This window comes from Anabrus simplex, chromosome 4 (genome assembly GCF_040414725.1).
Source record: "Anabrus simplex isolate iqAnaSimp1 chromosome 4, ASM4041472v1, whole genome shotgun sequence".
Classification (NCBI taxonomy): Eukaryota; Metazoa; Arthropoda; class Insecta; order Orthoptera; family Tettigoniidae; genus Anabrus; species Anabrus simplex.
The window spans coordinates 298,233,729-298,260,883 of record NC_090268.1 but is presented as its reverse complement, the minus strand read 5'-3'; the positions used below and the strand labels follow the sequence as shown (position 1 = coordinate 298,260,883).

Genomic DNA, 27,155 nt, shown 5'->3' with positions numbered 1-27,155 from the left:
ACAGCTGTAAACCAAGGTGCACGAGGTCAGCATTTATTAGAATTTTTCATCTTGATCTGAATTTCCTGTTGCTCTATAGACAAATATGAAAAAATCCGAGAAGAGCATGTGTGGTTGTAATTTCTCTTCTTTTAGAAATTGTACCTCTGTTCAAGAAAGGAAGCCGACAAAAATGTACTAATTATTGTGGTATTACACTACTGTCCAAATGTCCTGAAAATATTGGAAAAAATAATAGAGACCAGAATCAGAAATATTGTTGAACTAATTTTGGAAGAAGAGCAGTATGGTTTCAGACCACGAAGGTCAACTGCAGACCTTATATTTGCAATTAGGATGCTAATGGAAAAATACTGGGAGAAGAACAATCCTTTATTTCTAATATTTTTGGACATTGAGAAAGCCTACGACAGTGTACCAAGGGAAAGAATTTGGTAATGCATGAAAGAACTTCAAGTGCGAGACAGCCTCATAGACGAAATGAAAATGTTGTATAGTGGGAATAGAAGTTGTATTCAAGTAGGACGTGGTTTGTCGGACTGGTTTGAAACAAAGAGAGGTGTGCAACAGGGCAGCTCATTATCACCACTTCTATTTATTATTGTGATGGATGTAGTAATGAAATCTATTAAAAGGAAAGAACATGGAGATATCAAAGCCTTCACATTTGCAGATGATGTTGCGATCTGGAGTGACTCAGAAGAGGAATTGGGAGAGAGAATGCAAAGCTGGAATGAGGGGTTTAAGAAATATGGTTTAAATATCAGTAAGAACAAGACGGTGGTGATGAAAGTGTATGGGAAAGGAGCAGAACCAATAGTCATGTTAAATGAAGCTCAACTGGACAGCGTTCCAGTTTTCAAATACTTGGGTAGCATTTTATCAAATGACAATCTAGCAAAACATGAGGTGAACAATCGAATCAATAAGGCAACACAATTTTACCACCAGGTAAGACACGTGCTGTGGGATGAGCAAATACCTATGAAAACAAAAATGACATTGTACAAGTCTTATTATACACCAATTCTTACATACAGTCTCGAAACCACAACACTGACCGACAGAAATAATTCCAAACTCCAGGCAGCTGAAATGAAATTCCTATGCACTATGATACAGAAAACCAGGAAAGACAAGATTAGGAATGAGAAAATTAGAGAAGAAGTAGGAATAGATGATTCTCTCCTCAATAAGATTCAGATATCAAGACTGAAGTGGTTTGATCACATGACGAGGATGCCAGTAAACAGAACTGCAAGGAAGGAATTTGACAGAAAAGTAGAAGGAAGACGACCCATGGGAAGGCCACGAAGGAAATGGATAGATTTAGTTAAGAATGATGTACTGCTGAGAGGTCATGATTGGGACAAGTTGGTGGAGGAGGAATGGTACGAGGACAAGATGAAATGGAGGAGGCTCATATACCACATCTGGTAAACTGGAGATGGTTTACGATGATGATGATGATACTTATTATAGAAAGTAAGCAAACTAATGGATCCCTGCTCAAAGCCAAAAGTGACGCTTGGCAGAAAATTTGTAGTGAATTCAATGTGCATACTGATGTTAGCCAATGTATGTTAAAGCAACTGAAACAAGACTGTAATATCACGATATATTATGAAAGATCCTGAATCCCTTATTTGTGATCTGGTCATGTTTCTGTGTTGTAGTAAGACGCCATGATAGATCACACTGGCGTGAAGATGTAGAACCCCGTGTCCCTATGATAAATACGTAAATGTACCTAACAAATATATACTTGTTACTAACCATAGAAGGATATAATATTCCATATAATAAATAAACAACTTCTCCCACTAAACACAACCTGTGACAATAAAGTTCCGTGAATAGTCCTGTACTACCAACATAGATGAACAATGCATGACAGTGACTTTACTGTCCTTCAAAATAGTCTCCTCCCATAACTATGCACTGCTGAGATCGGCGATACATGTCCTGGAAACTTTGCTAGAATGCTTCCTTTGGGATGGTGTTCAAAAGCCTCATCATGTTTCATTGAATGTCAGGAATATCGTTAAATCTCTTTCCTTTCAAAGCGAGTTTGATGCGTGACTTTTCGGCTCTGACCGTTTTCTGACGAGGGGATCCTGGAGAACACCTTTCCATGCTTTGCCGTTTCGTTTCAGGGTCATACCTGAGACACCAGGTTTCATCCTCCGTGACAATACAGTTCAAGAAATTTGGTGTCGCATCCGCCGTTTCGACAAAATCCTGTGAAGCCTCTAAACGTGCCTGCTTCTGATCGTCAGTCAAGTGATATGGCACAAGATGAGAACACATTTTCCTCTTCCCTAACTTCTGGGTAATGATTTGTCGCATGGATTCATGGTTAATCTGCAGTTCATCTGCTATCATGCGCACAGTTAATCGCTGATCATTCCTGATTAATGTCCTCACCTTCTCAATGTTTCCGTCACTGACGGTCGTCGTCGGTCTTCCGCTATGGGGGTTGTCAGAAACACCTTCCCAGCCTCCTCAAAAACGGGCAAACCACTCGTACACACACTTCAAGGACAGTGCTTGATCTTCATAAACACGTACCAGCATCGTCGCATGCGTTTCTTTCGGTGTCTTGCCAAGCTTAAAACAAAACTGTACATTGATCTTTCGGTCGTTCGTGTTCCTGTTTGCAGTTCAAAAGCAACGCACTAAACACGCACTATGTCAAACAGGTCTTACACGGCACACACACGATGCTAAACTGAACAACGTTGGGAGCAGGTGGTCAAAACCTGCTGCTACGCAGGTGCAGCATTGTGTGTCGCCAATGTTGCCGGATCGACCGTTCTGACTTCATTCACCGAATTTTATTGTCACAGGTTGTAGTTCATACTTCTGTTTATTATTTTTTGGTTAGAAATACTTAAATCAAACCAGTGACTGGACGTAGTGTGCAAGCAAAGTCCAAAAAAATACAAAGAAGGAGAACTGTATGAAAATCATCTCTTCTGCTTCTCTTTCTGGAAAAGGCCTATAATATTCCAATTACACAAGTTCTGCATCTAATGCACCTGCCGTATTTTGAGCCAACAGAGAATTTAACTACTTGAACCTGGGTAGTTAAGTTAACTGAGATTTTAACAGATTGTTAGACTTAACCAATGTTGATTAAATGCTAATTTGGTTAAGTTCACTGTTAAATTATTTTAACATGCAGTTAAATGTTAAGTGAGTTTGAATAAACTGGGCCTTAGACTTCTTCCTTTGGGGGCATTTGAAACAAACAGTTTACAACCAGGAGCCAGAAAATCATGAGCGCCTTCAACAACTCAACATCAAAGGCCGCAGATCAATAGCACCAGTTATGCTACAGCACACCAGAATATCCATTCAGTAGCATGCCCAAAGGTGTATAAACCAAGCAGATCATCACATTAAATATTTGCTAATGTAGCTAACCACTGTTAGTGCTGTTTGGTTCGTCTCTCACAACCTATCCTGTCTCTGCCGGACCCTGATAATATATCAGCCCTTCTAGGGCCACATACACCTTCATTCACTGAAAACGAGCATAAAAAAGGTTATTTCATATATATTAAGTGACAGTAAAAACTAAATAAATAAAAAATAAGAGTATCACTGCCCCAAATTCAAACCTATCACATGTAAGACTGGCACACTGTACTGTTCGGCTAGCTCTTACCATCTACACTATCACTGCAGCACAATGATGTAGATTAAGGTCGTATGATAGTTTTAACATGGTCGCAATGTCATATCACATCACTTTGAGAGTGCACTCATGGTTTCTATTATTTAACAATACTATGACATAACAACTTCCAATTAATTTTTGTGTAGGTCATAAATACAAAGATATCTGTTTTACTGTATTTAATGTGTGTATTGGAAAGGCAGATGTTTTTAGGATGTATATAAAACTGCTGTTTGGATTAAACAGTATTGGTAGGGGCAACTGATTCATCTGGTATAACCTAATCCTTAACCAGTAAACTTATCGAGTTGTAAGAAATTCTATTATGCCATTTTCTTGTGAAATGCACAGACAAGCAGGCAGGTAGACAGGCAGAATCTGAAATGAACCTCGTTTAGACTTTTGTATACCTAACAAAGTATAAGACAATAAATGAAATGTACAACAAAATATAACTGTATTTATGTAGATAGTAGATAATGGAGAACTGTTTAATGTGATGTGCAGCCAGACCCAATGTGTCCTGCCACTGAGTGGAGTGACTGGAGTCCATGCAGTGCAACCTGCGGCAAAGGAGTGAAACTGAGAACCCGCTTGTTGATGGTGGAACCTGGTCTCCAAGAGAAGTGTAGCACAAGGATTGAGCTGGTGCAGCAACGGCCATGTCAAGAGCAGGAGGAATGTACCTTTGATATGGCAACTGCTAAATGTAAGTTGGTATAGCAGCAGCTTATAGTAATACTTCATAGTGCAAGTGATAATCTACATACAGAGTGGTCAGATACACTTCACTCTGGCGTGTGGAATGTTTTTCCTAAGAGCAAGCTTGTTCGTCGCATGCAGGAAGGCGAGGCGCTATATGTTATCACATTTTGTTCCCTGACGTGGCCTTTGTTTTGTGTGCATGTGCATTCCTGCTAGCTGACCTTGTACACATGTTCGATGTTACAGTAGTATTTCAGCTGTTCCAGAGAGAGAGAGAGAGAGAGAGAGAGAGAGAGAAAGATTTTTTAAATTTTGTAATCAGTCATGGCTTGTGCATTTTCTATGGCACAGGGTTTCTTTACGTATAATTCATTTGTGGTAACTCAGTCATCTTGTGAAGTTCAAAGACTGTTTCCAGAAAGATTCCTGGGTGTAGACAATCCAAGTTGTAAGGCTTTATAATAAATTTCAAGAAATTGGAAATATCCAGCCTAAGATAACAAAAAAAAAAAAAAAAAAGCAGCATAGGATTCTCACCGAAGAAAAATTAGATGACATTCATTATCATTTGGAAAATTCTCCTAAAGTATAATTTTGGTGTCTTGCACATAAAGTCAGAATTTTATATGGGTCTTGTGCAAATTGTTACATTTACAGCCGTATAAAATAACTGTGGCACATGCTCTTCAACCAGCTGACCCTGTACGCAGGCACACATTGTGCGAGTGGAGTGTGGAAAATGTATACAATGGACAAATAGACCTACATTTAATATTCTTCTCAGGCGAGGCCTGAGCCCACCTCCATGGTTGTTTGCACACAATTGTTACTGGATTGCTGCTAAACCTGACTGCATTATATGAACTGCCTCTCCATCAGTGGCGGCGCGTGACTTTCATCACTGGGGGTTCAAAAGAAGAAAAAATTGCCTTCCCCCCCAACCTCTCCTCTCCCCCTCTCAGCCAGCTTCTCTTCCATCGTGGGCCGTAACCTCCTAAACTAAGATGACATAAGTTCTAGAAATGTGATCAAATACGAGAGGAGCAGAAAATACAGTAGACCTACATGCCGAGTTTTACCACATGCAAAATAAGAAATAACTGCTTCATTGAAGTCCGCAGTCTTGAACAAAGTTCCTTCCAATTGACAACATAGCAAGAGCAATAAGTCTATCCTCGGTCATTGTGCTGCGCTAGAAAGTCTTTATTCTCTTCAGGGTAGAGAAACACCTTTCTGCTTCCGATGTCATGGGAATAGTAACAACTATATTTAAAAGTTTTCATTGGTATTACCTTGCCGCTATTCTTTGCCTCAATGATTTTTGAGTTAAGTTTCTCTCCAAAAGGTAATTATTCCAAAGAAGGCAAATTAATAGATGTTTAGTAAGTAATGATGTATTTGCGACAAGATATTAATTGGAATTAGACAGTTTAATGTGACTTTTGGTTGTAACGATGCTTTTCAACACTAGCGCTAGTTACGTGCACTATTCTCTGTTGCCTGGTCAAATTCCCGTAAGGCCAACAGATGGCAGGCACATACCCCAACCCCAACAACACGACTAGCTAGTCTTGAGACAGTGGCCTATTGCGCATGCGTAAAGAACAGAGATCCGTTTCTGCGATATCCTGGTCTTGCCTTAGTGCTGGCTTTCGTCCCCCCGCACCTCGCCACTCCCTTCGCCTATGTACGGACGGAGAGATCGCCTTTGCAAGGGGGTTCATTCCAGACAAGTATCCAGCCACAGACCTTGCGCAGCTCACATGAATTGAAAGCCAGTACGAGTATATTACGGATAGAGAGACTTAGCAAGAGCTTCGAGATTGACAAGGGAGTTATGAAAATTACGTAGTTGAGTACAATTTGATATAAACTGGAGGTTCATTGCTCCATTGCGCTATACCAGAAACCGCCACTGCTCTCCATGATGCAAAAATCAGTGTAAGGTGTGCCAACAATGGTGAAAGAATCATAGGAACTCACTCGCTCACTTCACATTTTAGTAGGGATTTGTGAACCCCTTGGTCCCCCAATTTATCTGGGGTCAATTAAAAAATGTCTTGTACAAGACAAACCTGCACACCATACAAGAAGTAAAACATAATATTTGTCATGAAATTGCTGCGAGTGATTAATCATTTCTCAACGATGTGCCAAAAATGTGTGGGGAATGAAGGTGGCAGTTTCAACCACTTTTAGAATTTGGTAAGTAGTGAACTTAAAATTGTTTGTGTTACTGTTGTATGGTTTACCTTCCAACTACTGGCCTTGACCCACATGCGAGAAACAGGGACACGCTCGCTCACCTTTGGTAAAAACACAGCGTGCCAGAGTAAAGCATGTCTGATTACCCTGTTGGTGGAGACTGTCCTCCTCCTTTCAATTTTTCCTGTTTGTCCTTGTCTTTTTTCTGTTTCATCCTCTTCCAGTGCTGACCTAGCATTCTGTTTATCCTATTATGTATTCCAATTCATGAGCCTATCTCTCTATATGTCACTTAATTTGACCCTTGTTCCTTTATATTACTTTTATATTTGTCTGTTCCCTTTCTGTTTAGCCTACTTTATTAGATGTGTAACTTTACTCTGGCAATTTTAGTTGAATGGTCAGCATAGTGGCCTCTGGATCAGAGGGCCCCAGGTACAATATTCCTGGCTGGGTCAGGGAATTTAATCACATGTATTTTGGGGACTAAGTTAGATGTTTGTTTTTTTCTTAATCAAATCAAATCAAAATCTCTTTATCTGCAAATGAGGTGTCTACCTCGGTGCCAAATGGTACACTAAAATACGTTATTGTCAAGCACTAAATATTAAATTAACAAGAGAAGAAAATTTTCCTATAATACAATATTATACAATTTACGCTAACAATTTTTTATATAAAATACACAGCTCATCCTTAATTAATTTATATTGTTTACAAAATTCTATTTATAATATCTCCTGTACTACTTACAAATATAGTCAACTGATATACAGTATGTGGAATTACTTCAAATGATACTATACAACTGGTATAAGATTAAACTTTACATTGCATTTATTTATTTATTTATTTATTTATTTATTTATTTATTTATTTATTTATTTATTTATTTATTTATTTATTTATTTATTTATTACCCATTCTGGAACCTAAGTAGCATAACGACCTGCTGCGTCTTAACCAGAGCCCCTTTTGCCACCACTTTTCAGAGTTCGAGAAGGGCCTTCACAGCTACCGTAGCGGTCCCAGGGCCCTCGAAGTCCCCACTGTACTTCACCCCTACAGGCAGTCCCCTGCTTTGGCTGTCCAAACTCCTTAGACCAGGGGATGGAATTAATTTATTCACACACATTTTTTTATTTACAATAACCTGCACTGGTCGAATGCCCTCTAACACTTCATTTATTTTCTCTGTTGCTGTTTATTCTCTTCTTGAATATCTGTACAGATTTTGAAAAAGGATCAAACACTACCCCTGGTAAAATGTTCCACTCCTTCACACCCTTCCCAATGAATGAAAATTTACCCCAATCGCTTCTGCTAAAATTCCTTCTAATTTTACATTTGTGGTCTGTCCCGCCGATATAATTATTTTCCAACTGAAGCCTCTCGTGGATATCTCCCCATGCTTCTTCTCTTGTATAGGCTCTATATAATCCTATAAGTCTAGTTTTCTCCCTTCTCTTACTTAAAGTTTCCCACCCAAGTTCCTTTAACATTTCTGATACACTACTCTTTCTCCTGAAATCCCCTGTTACAAATCTTGCTGCTTTCCTCTGCACACTATCTATTTCTTTTATTAGGTATTCTTGGTAAGGATCCCAAACACTGTTTGCATATTCCAATAATGGACGAACCATACTTAAGTAACTTTTTTCTTTTAATTCTTTATTGCATCCTTTAAGTAGCCTCATTATGACATGTAACGATCTGTATGCTTTCCCAACAATGTCATCAACATGACCCTTCCAGTGCAAATTACTTTCAAATCTCACACCTAAGTATTTGCACTTGCCATCTTTTGGGATAACTACCTCATCCAAAGTATATTCAAATTCAGTTTTAAAGCTCCTGTTTGTAAAAGTTGTAACAGTTGATTTGCCTCCATTAACCTTCATATTATTTTCTTCAACCCATTGTTGGATACTTTCAAGGTCCCTTTGTAATTCTGAACAATCCTCAATGTTATTTATTTCCCTATAAACAATTATGTCATCTGCATACAATCTTATTTTTGATGTTATATTGTTCCCTAAATCATTTACATATATTAAGAAAAGTAACAAACCGATTATACTACCCTGTGCAATTCCCTTCCAAACTTTCTCTTCCTGAGATACATTATTTCCTACTTTGACGTTCTGAACCCTTGAATTTAGAAATGTTTTTATCCAACGTGTAACCCTTACATCCAATCCTATTCCCTCCAATTTCTTTAATAATATTCCATGTTCCACTCTATCAAAGGCTTTGGAAAGATCTATGGCTATGCAATCTAACTGACCTCCTGAATCCAATTGATCTGATATGTCCTGCTGAAATCCCACCAGTTGTGCCTCACAAGAAAATTTCTTTCTAAATCCATACTGGCTCCTCATGAACCAATTTTTATCATCACATATCCCTCTGATGTACTTTGATATCAAACTCTCCACTATTTTACAAACTATACTGGTCAGGCTGATTGGTCTGTAGTTCTCTGGTTTCCTTTTATCACCCTTTCCTTTATAAATTGGTATCATTATAGATTCCTTCCATTCCTTTGGTATTACACTATTATTTATGACATAGTCAAGGAGAAATTTTAAATAAGGCACTATGTACCAGCCCATTCTCTTTAATACCTTCCCAGTAATTTGATCACTTCCTGCTTTTTTTCCTTGCTGAAGCAGTTGGATTTCTCTGAAAATATCTTCATTTGTGAATGAGAAGCTTCTTGTTTCCCTCTGTGTCTCTCCCTGTCTATCTTCTGTTTCGGTTTCCAACTCCTGACAATCATCTACTGAATCTCTGAATTCCCTACTAAATAGATTTGCTTTTTCAGTATCTGTTAAATAGTGTTCACCTCCTTCTCCCACCATCATAGGAATTTGGATTCCTTTTCCTTTTTGATTCCTGATATATGAATACAGCTTTTTCCATTTACCTTTGTGGTCATTACCCTCTTGAAGTATGCCATTCATATAAATCTCTTTTGCTTCCTTTTTCACTCTATTCAGTTTCCTCATTAGCTGTTTTCTAGTTTCTCTACTCTCCCTACCCTCTTTGATTTTCCTGTTTACTATTCTACATTTTCTTTTTAATTTTCTTATTTCCCTTGTATAATAAACAGGGTCTGAGGTCATTTTACCCTTCTTAACAGGTACAAATCTCATCTCTCCTTCCCAAATGATTCCTTTAAATTTAGCCCAAAGTGTATCCACATTACTCCCTTCACTTATCCAACAACTGAATTGTGATTTAAGGTAAGTCCCAAATTCATCAACTTTAGTTTTTCTGTACAATTTCTTGTCTTGTGTAACCCTCTTATTAAGCCTTTTTGGTACGAGTCCTACATCCATTATTACAACCTTATGGTCTCCTATTCCTTCAGTTACCTCAGTTTTATCAACAATTTCCCATGGTTTAACCAAGAATACATCTAGTAAGTTATTGAGATGAGTTGGTTCTTGTACTACTTGTGTAAATCCTCCCTCTCAATGCACCATCTTCATTTACCCACACTACAACACACTACCAACCATCACGCAAACATGAAATAATAAATAACGGGAATAAGAATAAGAAGAATGATCTTGATACTTTCATGGCCTGTACTTGTAGACATGATATGGGCTTTTGGGCTTATGCTGTGTCAAGAAAACAAGATGAAACACTTTACGTTTCATAGAGAAATTTGCTCAGGATCTTCAGAAGAAAATCTTGACTGTTCACAAGGAAGGATTCTACAATAATGAGGGTTTGAATTTAAGAATGCTTTTACCGTTGGAGCTGTAGTGGTACGCTCATTCGTCACTAGATAGCTCAATGTATGCAGGCACAGTGCTAATATTCCATGCGGGAGCTGATGACAACATTAAGCTCCAATTAAGGTGTTCTATCATACCATGTGTGTGTGAGAAGTAACAGAGAGAACATCTTAATTGGAGCTAATGTTGTCGTCAGCTCCCGCTTGGAATATTGGTGCTGTGCCTGCATACAGTGAGCCACTTGGCGACGAATGTGCGTACCACTACAATTCAAGCATTGAAACATTCTTAAATTCAAACCCTCATTATTGTAGAAGTCTTCCTCATAAACAATCAAGATTTTCTTCTGAAGATGCAAAGCAGAGTTCTCTGCAAAGTGTAAAGAGTTTCACCTCATTTTCAAGATACGGCATAAGCCCATATTATGTCTACAAGAATAGATGTGTGAATTTTGTGTGCTTGCCTATATCAACCATTCTCCCACAGTACATTAGCCTCATCAAGTTTGATTATGTGAAGTCTCACGAGGCAGTTAAAAAATATTAATGGAGGTGTTTTCAGTCATTCCAAAATTTATGTTATTTGTTGGTACAGTGGTCTGCATGTTGGAGCCAGAAGTCGGTCCCTGCCGAGGTTTCTTTGAACGCTGGTACTATGAACCAAGGAAAGGAATGTGCATTCCATTTGGCTATGGTGGCTGCCGAGGAAACAGAAATAACTTCCTGACCGCCAAGGAGTGCTCTGATTCTTGTAATGAAAGAGGTATGCAAGTATAGAATATCCATATTGTTCTAAATGTAACATTCTTCTGTGCTTCCTAACAGTGACATTCTCAAAGCAATAATTTTGTCTGCCTCCATAGCATAATGGTTGGTGCTATTAGCTGCCATCCTTGGAGACTTGGGTTCGAATTCCCAGTATTGGTAGATATTTAAGAATGGCAGGAGGGCTGGTATGTGGTTCAAAATGGTACAAGCAGCTCCCCTACATTGGGGGTTTGCCTGAATCTTTTTTTTAGTTTTTATTTAGCTCAGTCAAAAACATCACAATAAACAAATGAAAAACGGTACAGAGATGAACAATTCATTTTACCTAAGAAACTATAATTTACACAATCTACAAATGAAGTAAATAATAAACTTTTCACACTGAATGATTGGAAACTTAATAGAAGGAAATTACAACCACTTAAACCTAAGAGACTAATTGACATAATTTACAAATTAAAAAATAAACTTAATAAATATATACAAATTGGGTGACATTGATGACCTCAGGCAAGGCTTTCAACAGATTTTCTAGTGTGCATGATGTGGGACATACACTGCACTGGTACAGATGCTGAGTTGCACCACCTGAAGGAATACAAGGACACAAGTTTATTTTTATTTTGCCAACAATTTTGTTTTGTCGTCTATAATATGTGTTTTCCTTATAGAGTCCCCATTCTTTTGAGTTGACTGGGAAGTTATGAGCTTTTTTGACTAGTATATGTTTTAGTATTCTTAATAAGGCTAAACTACAGTAGCGTCCTGTTAATCCTAACACTGATAACCAGGAAACTCTGTTAATTCACACTAAAATTTTAAAGTACCGAAGTTTTAATGAAATTAAATAAATGCATTTCTGAATGAAAATTATTTGTATTTTTATTATTCAGGTTGGGTTTTATTTAATTTTTTATTTACAAGTTTGCCAGGATTGACAAAGCTTACAGTATTAATTGACATTTAAAAATACCAGAAACAAAATCTACAAATCTATACAGCTACAAAGATAAATGCATTTTGCCATGGAAGATGAAACAATAAACACCTGTTCAACATGCAAAATAAAGAATAATCTGAACTAGAAAAACAAATAGGAAATTATGACCTGATTAAAGAGGGTACGAAGCAGGAGAACTGTAAACATTTTCTAAAAACCAACAAATACTTTAACGGTTAATCATATAAACGATGACCCAAGATGGAGACTGATCCTTTTAGGGTAATTCTAGAAACTTACTGACTGGTAGAGTTAAGAATTCCCAGTCGCTTACATATGTTCATAAATAAAGAAGGAATGGTGCTCCGAGCTCCTACCATAAGACCAATCACTTTGATATGTTGAACCTGTACTCACTGTTGGTTAGTATATAGCTTTTTTTTCCCTTTATGCTCTTCTTGTGGTTGAGCTATGTAGGATTCCAGCCTCGCAGTTGGATCAAGGACATAAGCAGTGGTAGAGATCTTTATGTAGGCGATGAAGATGTGCTGTATACTGCCATGTTCTACTGTTCCCTGCACCTCTTCATGAACAATGTAGCTTACTTTTTGGACAGCTTGAGAAATGGTAGCCCCAACCGAACGGTGTCTTGTATTACTCAGTGCGTCGCCATGATGGCATGATCCGAGGACATGAACTAAAGTTTCCATCTTGCTGTGACAACGTCAACAGTAGTTATTATTCTGGGTCCTACTTGGGATGGCTTGGACTGTTGCTGCATTTCCAACCATCTAAATTCCATCCCTCATTCTGAAAAAGTCAGACCCTCATGGTGATATATTCACATGTTAGCTGTCATATATTCTTTAAACAGGATTATGCCCTTTTCTTTTTGTTTTAACTGGCATCAGAGATTGATTCTCAGAGTTTATTTTCCTCATGTCTAGAAAATGTTCCTTTGTATTTACCGAATTGTTTTTCAGTTCCAGGTTAAAATGTTCTAGACATGAAGGACATTCATTGTTGAGCTTCCTTGTGTTTTGGATATACAAGTTAAGTTATATTTTCAACAAACTGCAAGCTGTTTATTTGTTGAAGAGCTGTCTCCCATTTAGTTCTGAACAAGCCAAGGCTTTTATATTTTCAGTGAGAATATAGCATTTAATTAGCAGAATCTGTTGATAATTGTAACATTTCCTTCAGAGCTCCTTTTACCATTTTATCTGCATTATCAAGGAAACTGTGGTATTGTGGTTTGGAAAGTATAAATTAACCCGGTCACATCATTTGACGAGCTGTGGACATGTGCAGCGTTTTGGCGCATGAATCAAATGACTAGCTCAGCACAGAATAATACAGTGTCTTGCTTATCTTTGTGTATTATATTCCTTTGCAGTATAAGTTCTCACAGCACACACTGTAAGGAACTAGAGGTATGTATTGTTGGTAAACAATTCAGTATTCATTATGCAGTAGAACTGGCACTGTGGTAATGATGACGAGAGTTTGAAAGCGTTTGTAGACGGTGTTTTAGATGATGATTATGGCAATAATGACATTCTGTAAAATGAATTAGAATTCGAGGGTAGTGATAGCAACAGTGAAAGTTACTAGAGTGCGAAGAGCATTGAAGAAAGTGAGAGTGAAAGTGCCGCAGCAGGTCCTTCCAAAGTACGCAGCCGGTGACACAAAAGAACCAGAGTGATTAGAAATTGTACAATAAAGACAATACAAGACATGGATACAGTGGTGTTTCAGAAATACTTACAAAATATTTAGAGTCCGCCCACTGTCTGAACTTGCGATTTTTGAGATTACATGGATCTGCTCTTTTTGAAATTACTGAATTTGAAATGAAACATTTGTACCACAGCCAGCAGTCGTTCAAGGAATGAAGTATGGGTGTCATAACTTTCAATAGCATGAATGCAAAATTTGAGTGAATCATCTTCATTACTTAGCATTTTATGCATCTGTGACAAGTTCACTCAAACTACTGGTGGGCAAATAAAATCTTATTTGACAGTCAACAATGTGTCCATTTATTGTGACTTGAATGGGTTAAGGATGGACATATCACGGTGTTCAAAATACAAAATTTCTGGTCAAGATATACAGCAGTAGCAGGGAGGAAACTAGTAGGTCTAATTTAGTTTTAACGTTAGTAAGTACTTCTTGTTGATTGAAGATAGGTTCATCTGTGTGAAGTTTACGCCCAAGTATGGTGCATATTCTTTTGATGATAAACAGGTAATTGTAATGTTATCAAAGATATTGAGTTTGCCAGTTTTAATAAATTTATAGATACTGATTTTGCTTGATAAATTTGCATTCCGATCTGCTGGAAATGTTGTACTGAAATTCTCGTTAGCTCAGTTGTCCAGGACTTGTCTTTGGCTATAATACCAATATTTTCTGTGAATCCAAGGATGGTTAGAGGTTTCAAACCAGGAACAAGACTGAAACCCTATTCATTAGCAACAGCCTTATCCAAATGTTCATTTAGAATGTGGTCAGTAGCTATTATAAAGAATGGTGGTCTTTGCATTAAACCTTTCCTCATTTAAATTAGTTTTTTTTCTTATACTGAATTTTTATTCTTGTTTAGTCATTTATTTGAAGATTTTGGAATATATTTGCCAGTTTGTTTGGGAGGGGGGACTAGCTGCAGTGTTTTTATGAGTTTTGTCAAAAGCTTTTGATATATCTAGGAAAACTACAGTTGTATTTTTATGTTGTAACTTGGCTGAAGTGAGGATGGATTGAAGATGTGATGTATTAATTAAAGTACTTGGGGATTTCATGAAATCTCGTTAGTGCTCATTGAAATTCACCATATCTGAAGAACTTATTTGATTACTGTTTGCATGAAGGAACTATACCAAATGAATGGAGAGTTGCAATAGTAGCCCCTGTATATAAAGGAAAGGGTGACAAACATAAAGCTGAAAATTACAGGCCAGTCAATTTGACATGTGTTACATGTGAGCTTTGGGAAAGCATTATTTCTGATTATTATTATTATTATTATTATTATTATTATTATTATTATTATTATTATTTATTTTTCTTAAATTGTACATGTACAATTTAGGGGTGGTAGATGGAGAAAGGGCAAGCCCCACATACACGGAAGTGCCTCCATCTCCACATGTGTACATAAACTCTACTGAATATTTACATACAAACTTATGTAGACAATTTTAAATTTACATATTTACACTACAAACACTGTACCCTTAGAATAATAATTATCTTGATTTATTCTGAAAATATTAGAGTAAGAACACCCAGCCATTTATACTCTCACTCAGACCCCTGTATACACACTCATTCACAACCACTCACACACGCGCACGCATACACATTCGCCCACATACACCTGTACTTGCACCCATCCTTCTTGCAATTCTAATTTATACAAGTTATATACATCACATATAGGCTTATATTTACATATACATTTTCTTTACTTCGCGGAGGAAGTGAGGAAGAGGAAGTAGCTTTACCTCAGATGGTATAAGGTTCCACGTACGAGCAGCCCTTGAGTAAAACCCATTTAAATATGAGGTTGTTCTAGCGAAGGGAAGGACAAGAGTAACTCCTTGGCCTCTTTTAACAGAGCGGTAATTGAGCTGCAGGCGGTGGAAAGGGAAGAGGTGTATTAGACATGTTTGTGAAATTAATAACTGATTTCATAGATAGCAGTTCAGTGTTTAGGAACGGATGTTCCACTGAAGCTCAACTTGTAGGATTGCAGCAAGATAGAGCAGATATCTTGGATTCAGGAGGTCAAATGGACTGTGTCGCGATTGACCTATCCAAAGCATTTGACAGGGTAGATCATGGGAGACTACTGGCAAAAATGAGTGCAACTGGACTAGACAAAAGAGTGACTGAATGGGTGGTTATATTTCTAGAGAGTAGAATTCAGAGAATTAGAGTAGGTGAAGCATTATCTGATCCTGTAACCATTAAGAAGGGAATTCCTCAAGGCAGTATTATTGGACCTTTATGTTTTCTTATGTATGTATTCATACAATAATTTCTAATAAATATATATAAATATATATATATATATATAAATGTTATGAGTAAAGAACTGGAATCAGAGGTAAGGCTTTTCACAGATGATGTTATACTGTGTAGAGTAATAAATAACTTAAAAGATTGTGAGCAACTGCCAAAAGACCTCAACAATGTTGTGAGACGGACAGCAGGCAATGGTATAATGATAAATGGGATTAAAAGTCAGGTTGTGAGTTTCACTAATAGTAAAAGTCCTGTCAGGTTTGGTTACTGTGTTAGTGTGGTGAAAGTTCCTTATGAGAATCACTGTAAGTACTTAGGTGTTAGTATAAGGAAAGATCTTCATTGGGGTAATAACATAAACGGTATTGTAAATAAAGGGTACAGATTTCTGCTCATGATTATGAGGGTATTTAGGGGTTGTAGTAAGGATGTAAAGGTGAAGGCATATAAAACTCTGGTAAGACCCTCGCTAGAGTATGGTTCCAGTGTATGGAACCCTCACCAGGATTACTTGATTCAAGAACTGGAAAAAAATCCAAAGAAAAGCAGCTCAGTTTATTCTGGGTGATTTCCAACAAAAGTGTAATGTTACAAAAATCTTGCAAAGTTTGGGCTGGGAAGACTTGGGAGAAAGGAGACGAGCTTCTTGACTAAGCAGTATGTAACATTGAAATCTATTTTTTTGTTAGAAAATTGTCCACCTTTTCTATACAATCTATTTTCTTTCCACATTAGAACATTTACATTATTGTTGATTCTAAGGTTCTAATATGGAAAGAAAATATATTGTATTGTATTTTTCTAATTAAAAAATTAGAATTTGATGTTACTTTGAAGCTCAGTACGGACCAAAAAATTAAATTTATTACATGTAATAAGTAGTATGTTCCGAACTGTCAGTGAAGAGATGGTGAGAAATGACATTAGTAGGCGAATAAGTTTGAGTGGTGTTTTTTAAAAGTAGGAAAGATCACAATATGAATGTCCACCTTTTCTATACAATCTATTTTCTTTCCACATTAGAACATTTACATTATTGTTGATTCTAAGGTTCTAATATGGAAAGAAAATATATTGTATTGTATTTTTCTAATTAAAAAATTAGAATTTGATGTTACTTTGAAGCACAGTACGGACCAAAAAATTAAATTTATTACATGTAATAAGTAGTATGTTCCGAACTGTCAGTGAAGAGATGGTGAGAAATGACATTAGTAGGCGAATAAGTTTGAGTGGTGTTTTTTAAAAGTAGGAAAGATCACAATATGAAGACAAAGTTGGAATTCAAGAGGACAAATTGGGCAAATATTCATTTATAGGAAGAGGAGTTAGAGATTGGAATAATTTAACAAGGGAGATGTTCAACAAATTTCCAAATTCTTTGTAATTATTTAAGAAAAGACTAGGTAATACACAGAAAGGGAATCTGCTATCTGGGTGACTGCCCTTAATGCAGATCATGATTGATTGATTGATTGATTGATTGATTGATTTCTCCTTTACACCTAAATACCCTCATAACTATATGAAGAGATCTGTAACCTTTATTTACAACCTCACAATAATTATTAAGAATTTATTGCAGCTAGATGGCCATATAATGGGATACAACAATAGGTTACAAGGTTACAAAGTAAGCATGAAATATTGTCACATAACATATTGAGATTTACGGATGCTCGAGACGGTTTAGTCTTTGCTATAGTCAACTATGCTCTTTTCCCTGTTACTACACAGTGTTATGTGGTATTTGTCGCATGGCTTCTCACACAGAGAACATATACATACTTTGTTCGGTTCACGATATTTTATGTTTTTGCAAATTTCGTGATGGAAGCCGTGTATGGCGAGTCTTGTGACTACGTTTCTTAGTTCCTGATTTTCCTGTGTCCATCATGTATTGGTCATTGCTTTCGTTGCGTAGAAATCCAGTGGTATGTCCTGTTGCTTCAGATGCTTCTGCTCAAGTACCTTCTCCATTTGCAGGGTAGATGGCAGGTGTAGTTTGAATCAGAGGTCCTCGATATGGAAAGGTTCCCTTGCTAATTCATAGGTTAGTCTGGACGGTGACGTTCTTGCAATGCCCAGTGCTCTCTTAAAGAATTGTGCTTTCACTTTTTCTATCGTGGTGAGGACTGTTGTGGTTAGCCTTTCCCATATTAGCTCTAGGCCATATGAGATATTACAATAATGTACTACTGACTGAATGATTCAATTTGGTCGCATGGGAAAGATGTATGAAATTCTGTGGACACACAGCATGAAGGTACGACATGCGATTCACCAAGAAAATCTTCATCAATGGAAGCTGACAAACCAAAGTATGCTGATAATAGACACCCAAAAGGATCTTAAAAATCAACACTGACCTACTGGTAACTATAGACAGAAAGTTAACTTGTAAAGTTCCCAAGGAACCATTGGCAAGACGAAACTTAAAAATGCATGGATACAAGAAAGACAGACGACAGACTCGTAGTGAGACGATGGGGAAGTTTTGGGAAGATACGAATAAGAAGATTAATGCTAACCAATGATCCTGTGCCCTCCTTAGATGACCAAACAAATAATAATAATAACAATGGTTTTTTTTTACGAGGGATTGTGGAAAATCTTACACAAGACACTCGTGAAGGAACCGCACTCCAAAAGTGTGCGGGATACTTACCAACTAAAAACCACACGCCCATTTTCCCACGATGTTTGTTTCTACCATGGAACTGCTTTCTCATTACTTCAGGGCAGTGTCATACTTTTAGTCATTCAGACTTTTTCTTCCTTCATTCATCTTTCACTTATGTTCAAAAGCATCCAGATCCCTCTTCTTCTGGCGCAGGATACTTCCCACATTTTCTGTCACCCTATCCCAAGATTCCTGATTCCTCAGCATCACAAGCACAATATTATCTGGTGCCAGTACTTTGAGTTCTGCTTCCACAATATAGTACGCGAACCTTTTCTTGATCCCTGAGCTCCCTGGGAACTCAGGGATCAAGAAAAGGTTCTCGTACTATACTTCTTTCTGTCAACCAATGACCACACATGAAGAAAGTATGTAGGACGTCATCTATATCACGACAGTAAATGCATTTTGAACTGCTGGCTATGTAATAATAATAATAATAATAATAATAATAATAATAATAATAATAATAATAATAATAATAATCTATTGTAAATTCTTTTTACCTGGCAAAATCTGAAATCCAGTCATATTGTTGCAGAGTACAACTATGGATCACTATGGCTATTAATTATATTAGATAGGACCCATCAAGGTAACAAAGCTCTGGAATGTAAAGTTTACTGTGCTGAAGGAATATCAAAATATGAAGTCTTAATTTGCTGACAGAGAGTGGTACTGTAGATTAAAACTTTATTTCTTTAATTAAGGTAGAAACTCGGTGCTTAAGTCATGTACAACTAGCTGGCACTGCTGTGACATAATAAGATATGTGTCTCCCATACTCTGAACACTTGATTGTTTCACTTCAATAACTGATAGTGTTTGTTCTTAGTGATTTTTTAAGTACTTTTTCCTACAGCATTCTTCAATGTGTGGAGTCAATATTTGAGAAACACTGTGTCTTGGTGTACATATACTTTAAATTATAATCTGACAGCTGGCTTCTCTGCTTTGGTTTGCATGTTAGTGTGCATGTGGGAAGATCTTTTTTGAGGAAAATATGTTAAGAAACACAATTACGGTATATTCCTCTTATTCTCATATCTGTATTTTAGATCCCTAAGCAACTTCCAACTCAGTGAGGAAAGGATCAGGAAACTACCGATACCTCTCTAGTATGACTCTTCATTGATGCCTAGGCCATCTATTACATACTGCAAGTCTATTAGCTCAGTTGTAGGTCAGAGTCAACATTTTCTGCCACAAATAGTTACTCCTCTCCCTGCTCCTTTCCAGCCTTCCCTTCAACTGCACAATTGATTGCTCTGCTTTGTTTCTCTTGAGCTGTAAAAAGGCTCTAAAGTCACAAATTAGGGAGTTGGTTGAATCTGGCTTAAGTTATAGGGAAATATTGATAGAAGGATACTGAGGAGGCTATGGCTGTTTACAGTATTTTCAGGTCAATTGGTTCAAGGCTCTCGCCACAGAGAAGATGAGAATTCAGTCATCCCTACAGGCAACTCAAGGGTCAACTGTGTGGTCACAGAGTGGGGGCCATGGGGTGAATGCAGTACAACCTGTGGAGTTGGATTCAAGGAGAGGACAAGAACAATCTTGGTATGTATACTATCACATTCTTGTTGACTGACTTCTACACCCAGTGTTAATGTTAAACTAACCTTGTCTTCAAGATTAAATTTCATTGTTAATTAGCAGACTGTTTAGTCAACCAAAGTCTTCTAATGGAAGTAACAAATTTGGTTAGGGCTGTGAAAAGAGCATTAACTGAGTTTGAAAACTGTATTTAAAATTGTGTGATTTGAAAGAAATTCTGGAAGAGGTTCAGATTTCTTTGTTTTTCTTTATGTCACACTGACACAGGTCTTATGGTGATGATGAGATAGGAAAGGGCTAGGAGTGGGAAGGAAGTGACCGTGGCCTTAATTAAAATACAGCCCCTGCATTTGCCTGGTGTGAAAAATGGGAAGCCACAGAAAACCATCTTCATGGCTACTGACAGTGGGATTCGAACCCACTATCTTCCGAATGCAAGCTCACAGCGGCGCTCTAACCGCGTGGCCAACAGCCAACTCAGATTCTTTCAGACAGAGATTGTACATTCCTAACAGTCTAGGAAGAATCTGGGTGGTTGATAACACTATGCCAGCTTCTGTACAAAATAAAATAAGAATTCCAGGAACTGTCTCATAATTTAGATTAGTTTATTCTTGAGTCTTAATCTGCTAAAACCAGCCAGGATTCAAATTCCAGCCAACACAATGGAAATTTTAAAATTAAAAATCACTTAATTCAGGTTGCATGTTTTTACTGGAGTGATTATTTGTATAATTTTAAAAATTATAAAAATACAAGGTTGGGGCAGGAAAGGAAACAGCTTTGCCTTGATGTTAGATTCCATCACTGCAGTCTCCTGCAGTTGCAAACCATGGGAAACCACATCTAGGATGGCTGACAGTAGGAGTCAAACTCATTTCTCTTCTCGGTTGTCTTCCGGAGGCTAAATCCACCAACCCTCATACCGGAATCTGTCCTCTGTTATAGTCAGAAATTGAATATGAAACCTGCTAGGTGAGAAACTATCCTCTAGACCACAATAGTGACAGTATGAGGAGGACTGTGTTTTTAATTCCATGATTTACCACTGCCTTTTTTTTTTTTTTTACACATTTTTCATAAATTTATTTATTTCATCATATCAGGAACCTAGTGAAAATTGAAGACGCGTGCAGTCAGGGTCATACAACTGTGAGCTTGCATCCAGGAGATAGTGGGTTCGAACCCCACTGACGGCAGTTCTGAGAATGGTTTCCCATGGTTTCCCATTTTCACACCAGACAAATGCTGGGGCTGTACCTTAATTAAGGCCATGGCCACTTCCTTCCTACTCCTAGGCCTGTCCTATCCCGTCATCGCCATAAGACCTATCTGATACAGATGTTGATTCCCATAGGGAACCGTAGTTCGTCCTTTATTGGACATTATAAATTTTCCAGCGAACTCATTCCTGCTTGTCAGCGTTTTGCCCCAGTGTTCTAATTGGGTTCATCAGTTAGTAAATAGCACACCTATCAAGACGCAAGGCTAGTGCATACCGTGGATACTGTGCGATGTAAAACAAATTGTAAAAAAAAAAAAAAAAAGACATACAATAAGATCTAAGTGTGCAAAAACTAAATGACAAACTGAAGAAAAACTGGGAAACATCCACGCAGGAAATAGTTCTGTTCATCATTGCATCTGTAACATAAAACTCAGAAAATTTTCCTTACATTTCTTGGAGTAGACTCTGGTAGACTTCTGTTGATGGCAGTGGTTGTTCATATCTCAAATCCTTTGCTATTGGCTTTACGTCGCACCGACACAGATAGGTCTTATGGTAACAATGGGACAGGAAAAGACTAGGACTGGGAAGGAAACGGCCGTGGCCTTAATTAAGGTACAGCCCTAGCATTTGCCTGGTGTGAAAATGGGAAACCACGGAAAACCATCTTCAGGGCTGCCGACATTGGGGTTCGAACCCACTATCTCCTGAATACTGGATACTGGCCACACTTAAGCTTGGTACTCAAATCCTTAATGTAGAAGGATTCTCTGGAGAGTACATATGCCCAGGGTGAGGGTGTTTACTTTAAAATACGTAAGGTCTTTCTGAGTTGGTCCCAGATTAATGTCAAACTATATGTCAGTACTGGGGTGATTTCTAAAATTTTCAATGCAGTATTTAATGACAACTTCCGTAAATTTGGTGTACTGTTCACAGTTGATAAGGCAGCTATCTCCCAGACATGGATACTGTATACATTTCCATGATCTGTAACGTAATTCATAAGTATTTATAAAGTGTGACGATCAATAGTATTTATCTTCTATACTTTCTTGCAAACTCTTCTTTTGTTCTGTATATCTTACTCTGTTCTCTACAGTCCTTTGTGTTTGCCATTCTTTCCATGTCCTCTTCTCTTCCTTCACTTCTTTTTCTCTCTGTCACTTCACTTTCCAGTGTTACCTTTTTAAGATCTTATTGTATACGAGTTGATACCTGTACAGAGGAAGGAATTTTCACTCAGTTATCTGGCAGATACTTTTCTGATCCATTTTAATGCAATATTATTTTGTCTTTCAGGCCCAACCAGAAAATGGTGGAAAGCCCTGTCCAAAACGTCTCACTCGCAGGAAGAAGTGCCACAATTCTCCATGTCAGAATGAGTAGACTGATCAGTGAATGTTTATACTTTTCTAAAAGAGAATTTTTTTTATACTTGTATATAATGAGACAGATGAAATGAGAGACAGAAGAATGTATAGGTGTACCCACATTACACAGAATGTGCAGTAATATTACTGGAATGGAAGGATCATTCAGGAAATGTCAACTTAGCTCTTAGAGTTGGTAAACAAGACCTCCTTTCATAAATCTTTTCAATCCAGGTTTAACGGTCACCTGTGATTATGAAGAGCAAATGTACATGGACCATGATCTACTGATGTTGAAGAAATATTCTACAAACATCTGACAATCTAGTTATAGTGCATGTTTTGTACTTGTTTGATATTTTTGGAAGGGTGAAATAATTATCTTTGTACTGCTGTTGTCCAATGGGCAAGAAATAGATGTCTGCTCATAGTAATGAATGGATACTTCTATACGGTGAATTGTCATCCTTAATAAATGCTTGAATAATGTGCATTATTGTGTGTGAAAAATTAACCTTATCTTTAGATACCTTAAAATTTTCTATCCATGTCAGTCCTAACCAACTGCTCCACCTATAGGTATTGAAATTGAACACTGGTTTCATCAAAAGTCCCAGTCTGACTACAGATGTTTGGCAGTGATCTCCCACCAATCCCTGAGCACCTTACTCAACAGCAGTTACCACATCCTACAAGTTGCAAGATAATATCTATATACACATAAAATGGTCTTTCTTTCTGTATTTTTTAAATATTTACCTGATACTTGGCTTTTCTTTTTAACTAGCCTGCCTAGTGCCCATGATCATTATGGTGTGAAGTCCATATGGTCTGACACCGTGGGTAGCCAGTTCGAGTCCCGTTGGTCAGAAGAAAAATTCATCAGAATGTTGGCCGGCAGGGTGGGAGAGGTGGTGGTGTACAATTCCCAATCACTAGATTGCATGCCAAAAGCCTGGATTAAATTCTGAACTTCTCCATAGTGCTCATATGGAACAAGGGCATATGACTCTATTTATGGTAATTCATCTGTCAGATGGGGACGTAAAGCCTTGAGAAAACATAAATGTTATTCGACAGGAGTAGGCTATGTACTGGCACCAAGTTTCAGCCTCTACCTTCCTAATAATGAAAATGAAAATCCACAGACTGTTCCAGTCATTGACCAGGTCAGGAATGGAATGAATGAAGCCCCCATCTAGTGGTGAGGATAGGAATTGTGCCTTCAACTTTTTCTCTCTGATTAGTGTTAACAGAGGATGGTTGCCTAGTTGTGCTTCCTCTTAAAACAATAATCACCACCATCGCCTCTTATGGTTGGTTTTACAGGAAAATTGCTGATGAGAAAATTGATTTAGAATATTACATACAAACATTTTTTCAATACAATGAAATATAAGGGAAATATCAGTGACGGTAAGATCAAGTCTAAGAGCCAATAGCTAACTCGATGGTATGTTGTTGGCTGTGTTAGTCTCCACTTTTTTAATATTAACCTGATACCAGTACTGTACTTGTTCTGTATACCAAAAATAAGAGATCAAATGTAAGAAAGATGAAACTGCACAGGGCTAGAGAAAGCCAGGAATTGATTTCACCACGATAAGCAACTGACAAGGAGAGGCTGTCTAATTGTGTGCCTCAAAATCCAGCAACAACGAGAGGGGTCAACAGAAATGTAATCATGTGCATGCTAAGTGATAGCTCTGTAATAGATGAGTACAGCAGCTACAGTAGTTTATCTATATAATCAAGTACAGTATGCGCCAAAATATACAGTACTGGAAATTATGTTAGTCTTATTGTCATTACTTTACTTATCGAGATGATAGCATAAATGTTCAAAATGTGCTCCATTGCGCTATAGGCAGTGTTCATAACGATCACGCAGATTTTCCAACATATTCTGGAACATAAGTTGCTGCAGAGTCCTGAAGAACTAGACGATCTTCTGATGTATTGCAGGCACAGTTTTGGGTGGATCTGAACAATTGAAAATTTGCTCCTTTAACATTCCCCACACGTAAGCATCAGGTGGTGTGAGATTCAGGGAATGTGATGGGTAGGGGAACTCAGCCTTGCAGGAAATTACTCGCCCTGGAAAGGTTTCTTGCAGCATAGCCATAGGCTGTCAAGCCGTGTGGCGGTGTGTCTTGTTGGAACCACTGTCTACTCATCTGCATGTTCCTGGCACGACAAAACCTTCTTAGATCCTGAATAAATGGCCTGATCATCATGTTCCTATAGTGTTCCTGGTTAACAGTAAGAGGTGTACCATCATCATTCTCTATGAAATACGGACCTAGCACAGCGTTTCCTGACACTGCACGCCAAATTGTCACATGCACACTATGTAGCAGTTTCTGGACTATAGTGCTTGGCCTCTCGAAACCAAGAAAGCGAATTGTTTGGCGATTGATAAAACTGTCCAATTGAATGTGACTTTCGTCGGAGAACCACACGTTAAACAAGAAATCTGGATCCTCGTACACCATGGCCAAAAATCGTGCACAATATTCCACCCTGACATGCCTATCATGCTCCGTCAATCGTTGCCCAACCTGTATTCGGTACGGAAATCCACCTATGTCTTTAAACAATCGTCGAAGTGACATATGGCTGATGTTTAATTTCAGAGCTGTTTGCCGAAGACTTCACTTTGGAGACTGCACCCTGACATGCTTATCGTGCTCCGTCAATCATTGCCCAACCTGTATTCGGTACGGAAATCCACCTATATCTTTAACTCTCTTGGTGCCAGGCGGTAGTGCAAGCACCCGCCCTTTAAATTGCCAAAGCCGATCTGGTCGGCCTTTAACAATCCAGTCGGAAGTTGCCAGAGCCGATTACATCGGCCGGCTTAAAATTCTGTGATATACATAATTTTGAGGCAACCTATAGTGATGTGCATACTTTTGTTACAACCTGTAGTAAAGGAGCTACACGTTATTGTGTGCCTGGCCTTGCTTTCGCAATTCTAAGAGGGTGTTATACCTTTCACAAGAGTCGTTTCCTGTGTTTACAAATACCGCTAACCAGTCAGTAAGAGATTGCTCCTTGCAGTGAGTGGATTTGTGACAGGAAAATGGCATGTTGTTCACGTGATATTTTTTTCAGCAGGTATTGATGACAATAAATGAATGCAGTATTTGGAACAGTGCGAAGTTAACGCGGATGATTTATCGGATAGCGATAGGGAATTTAGTTCAGAGAGTACGGACAAAATTATACCGGACACGTCCGCGGAATCACCGCAGCTAAAGAAGAGACGTTTAATTGTGTCTAACCGCACTAAAGCTACTCTGAATATGGTGGTAGATGAAACTAGTCATAACGAATATGATGATGATGTCTCTGGAGAACATTTTGTGGAAATTTGTCGCAATGAACCCGACAACATTCCTCAACCTCCTGTCTCCTTTAAGGAAGTTCTTGGACCTAAACATGCCTTACCGTCTGATTCTCCACCCATATCATACTTCAATTTACTTTTCACTTATTCTCTGCTAAACCTTATAGTCACATAGAATCCTCTATCATTACCTAAACGCCGGGCTCCGCGGACCAAGTGTAGCGTTCCTGCCTCTCACCCGGAGGTCATGGGTTCGATTCCCGCCCAGGTCAAGAATTTTCGCCTAGTCCTGAGGGTTGGTTCGAGGTTCACTCAATCTAAGTGCCGGGCTGAGTGGCTCAGACGGTTAAGGCGCTGGCCTTCTAACCCCAACTTGGCAGGTTCGATCCTGGCTCAGTCCGGTGGTATTTGAAGGTGCTCAAATACGACAGCCCCGTGTCGGTAGATTTACTGGCACGTAAAAGAACTCCTGCGGGACTAAATTCCGGCACCTCGGCGTCTCCGAAGACCTTAAAAAGTAGTTAGTGGGACGTAAAACAAATAACATTATTATTATTACAATCTAAGTGATCCTAAGTGATAGCATTTGAGGAGATATCTGAGGGTGAGAGGGTGACCCCGGTCTGGAAAACCAAGAATAATTACTGAGGGGATCCGTCTCACTGACCACGATTCACCTCGTAAACTGCAGGTACCGAACTGAGCAGCGGTCGCTTAGTAGGTCAAATCAAATTACAGCTTTAGTGCCATACATTTCTTAATTTCGTAAATTTTGTTGTATTGTAAAATTATTTTTCTAATATATACTACAACCAAAAACGAGAAACTTTTTCTGAAAACAAAAAACTATGATATCAACTACTATTTTTTACTTAT

The 27,155-nt window shown here is 38.1% G+C and overlaps 1 protein-coding gene across 1 annotated transcript in view; it reads left to right on the top strand.

Moving 5' to 3' along the window:
- Positions 1-23,420, top strand: part of fat-spondin (extracellular matrix protein f-spondin) — a 149,642-nt gene extending 126,222 nt beyond the window's left edge. The window contains exons 11-14 of the mRNA XM_067145619.2: positions 4,193-4,394; positions 10,942-11,109; positions 20,163-20,329; positions 22,857-23,420. Of these exons, the coding sequence (XP_067001720.2) occupies positions 4,193-4,394; positions 10,942-11,109; positions 20,163-20,329; positions 22,857-22,943 (624 nt within the window). The 3' untranslated portion in view covers positions 22,944-23,420. The remainder of the gene's footprint in view (positions 1-4,192; positions 4,395-10,941; positions 11,110-20,162; positions 20,330-22,856) is intronic.
- Positions 23,421-27,155: the final 3,735 nt, after the last annotated feature.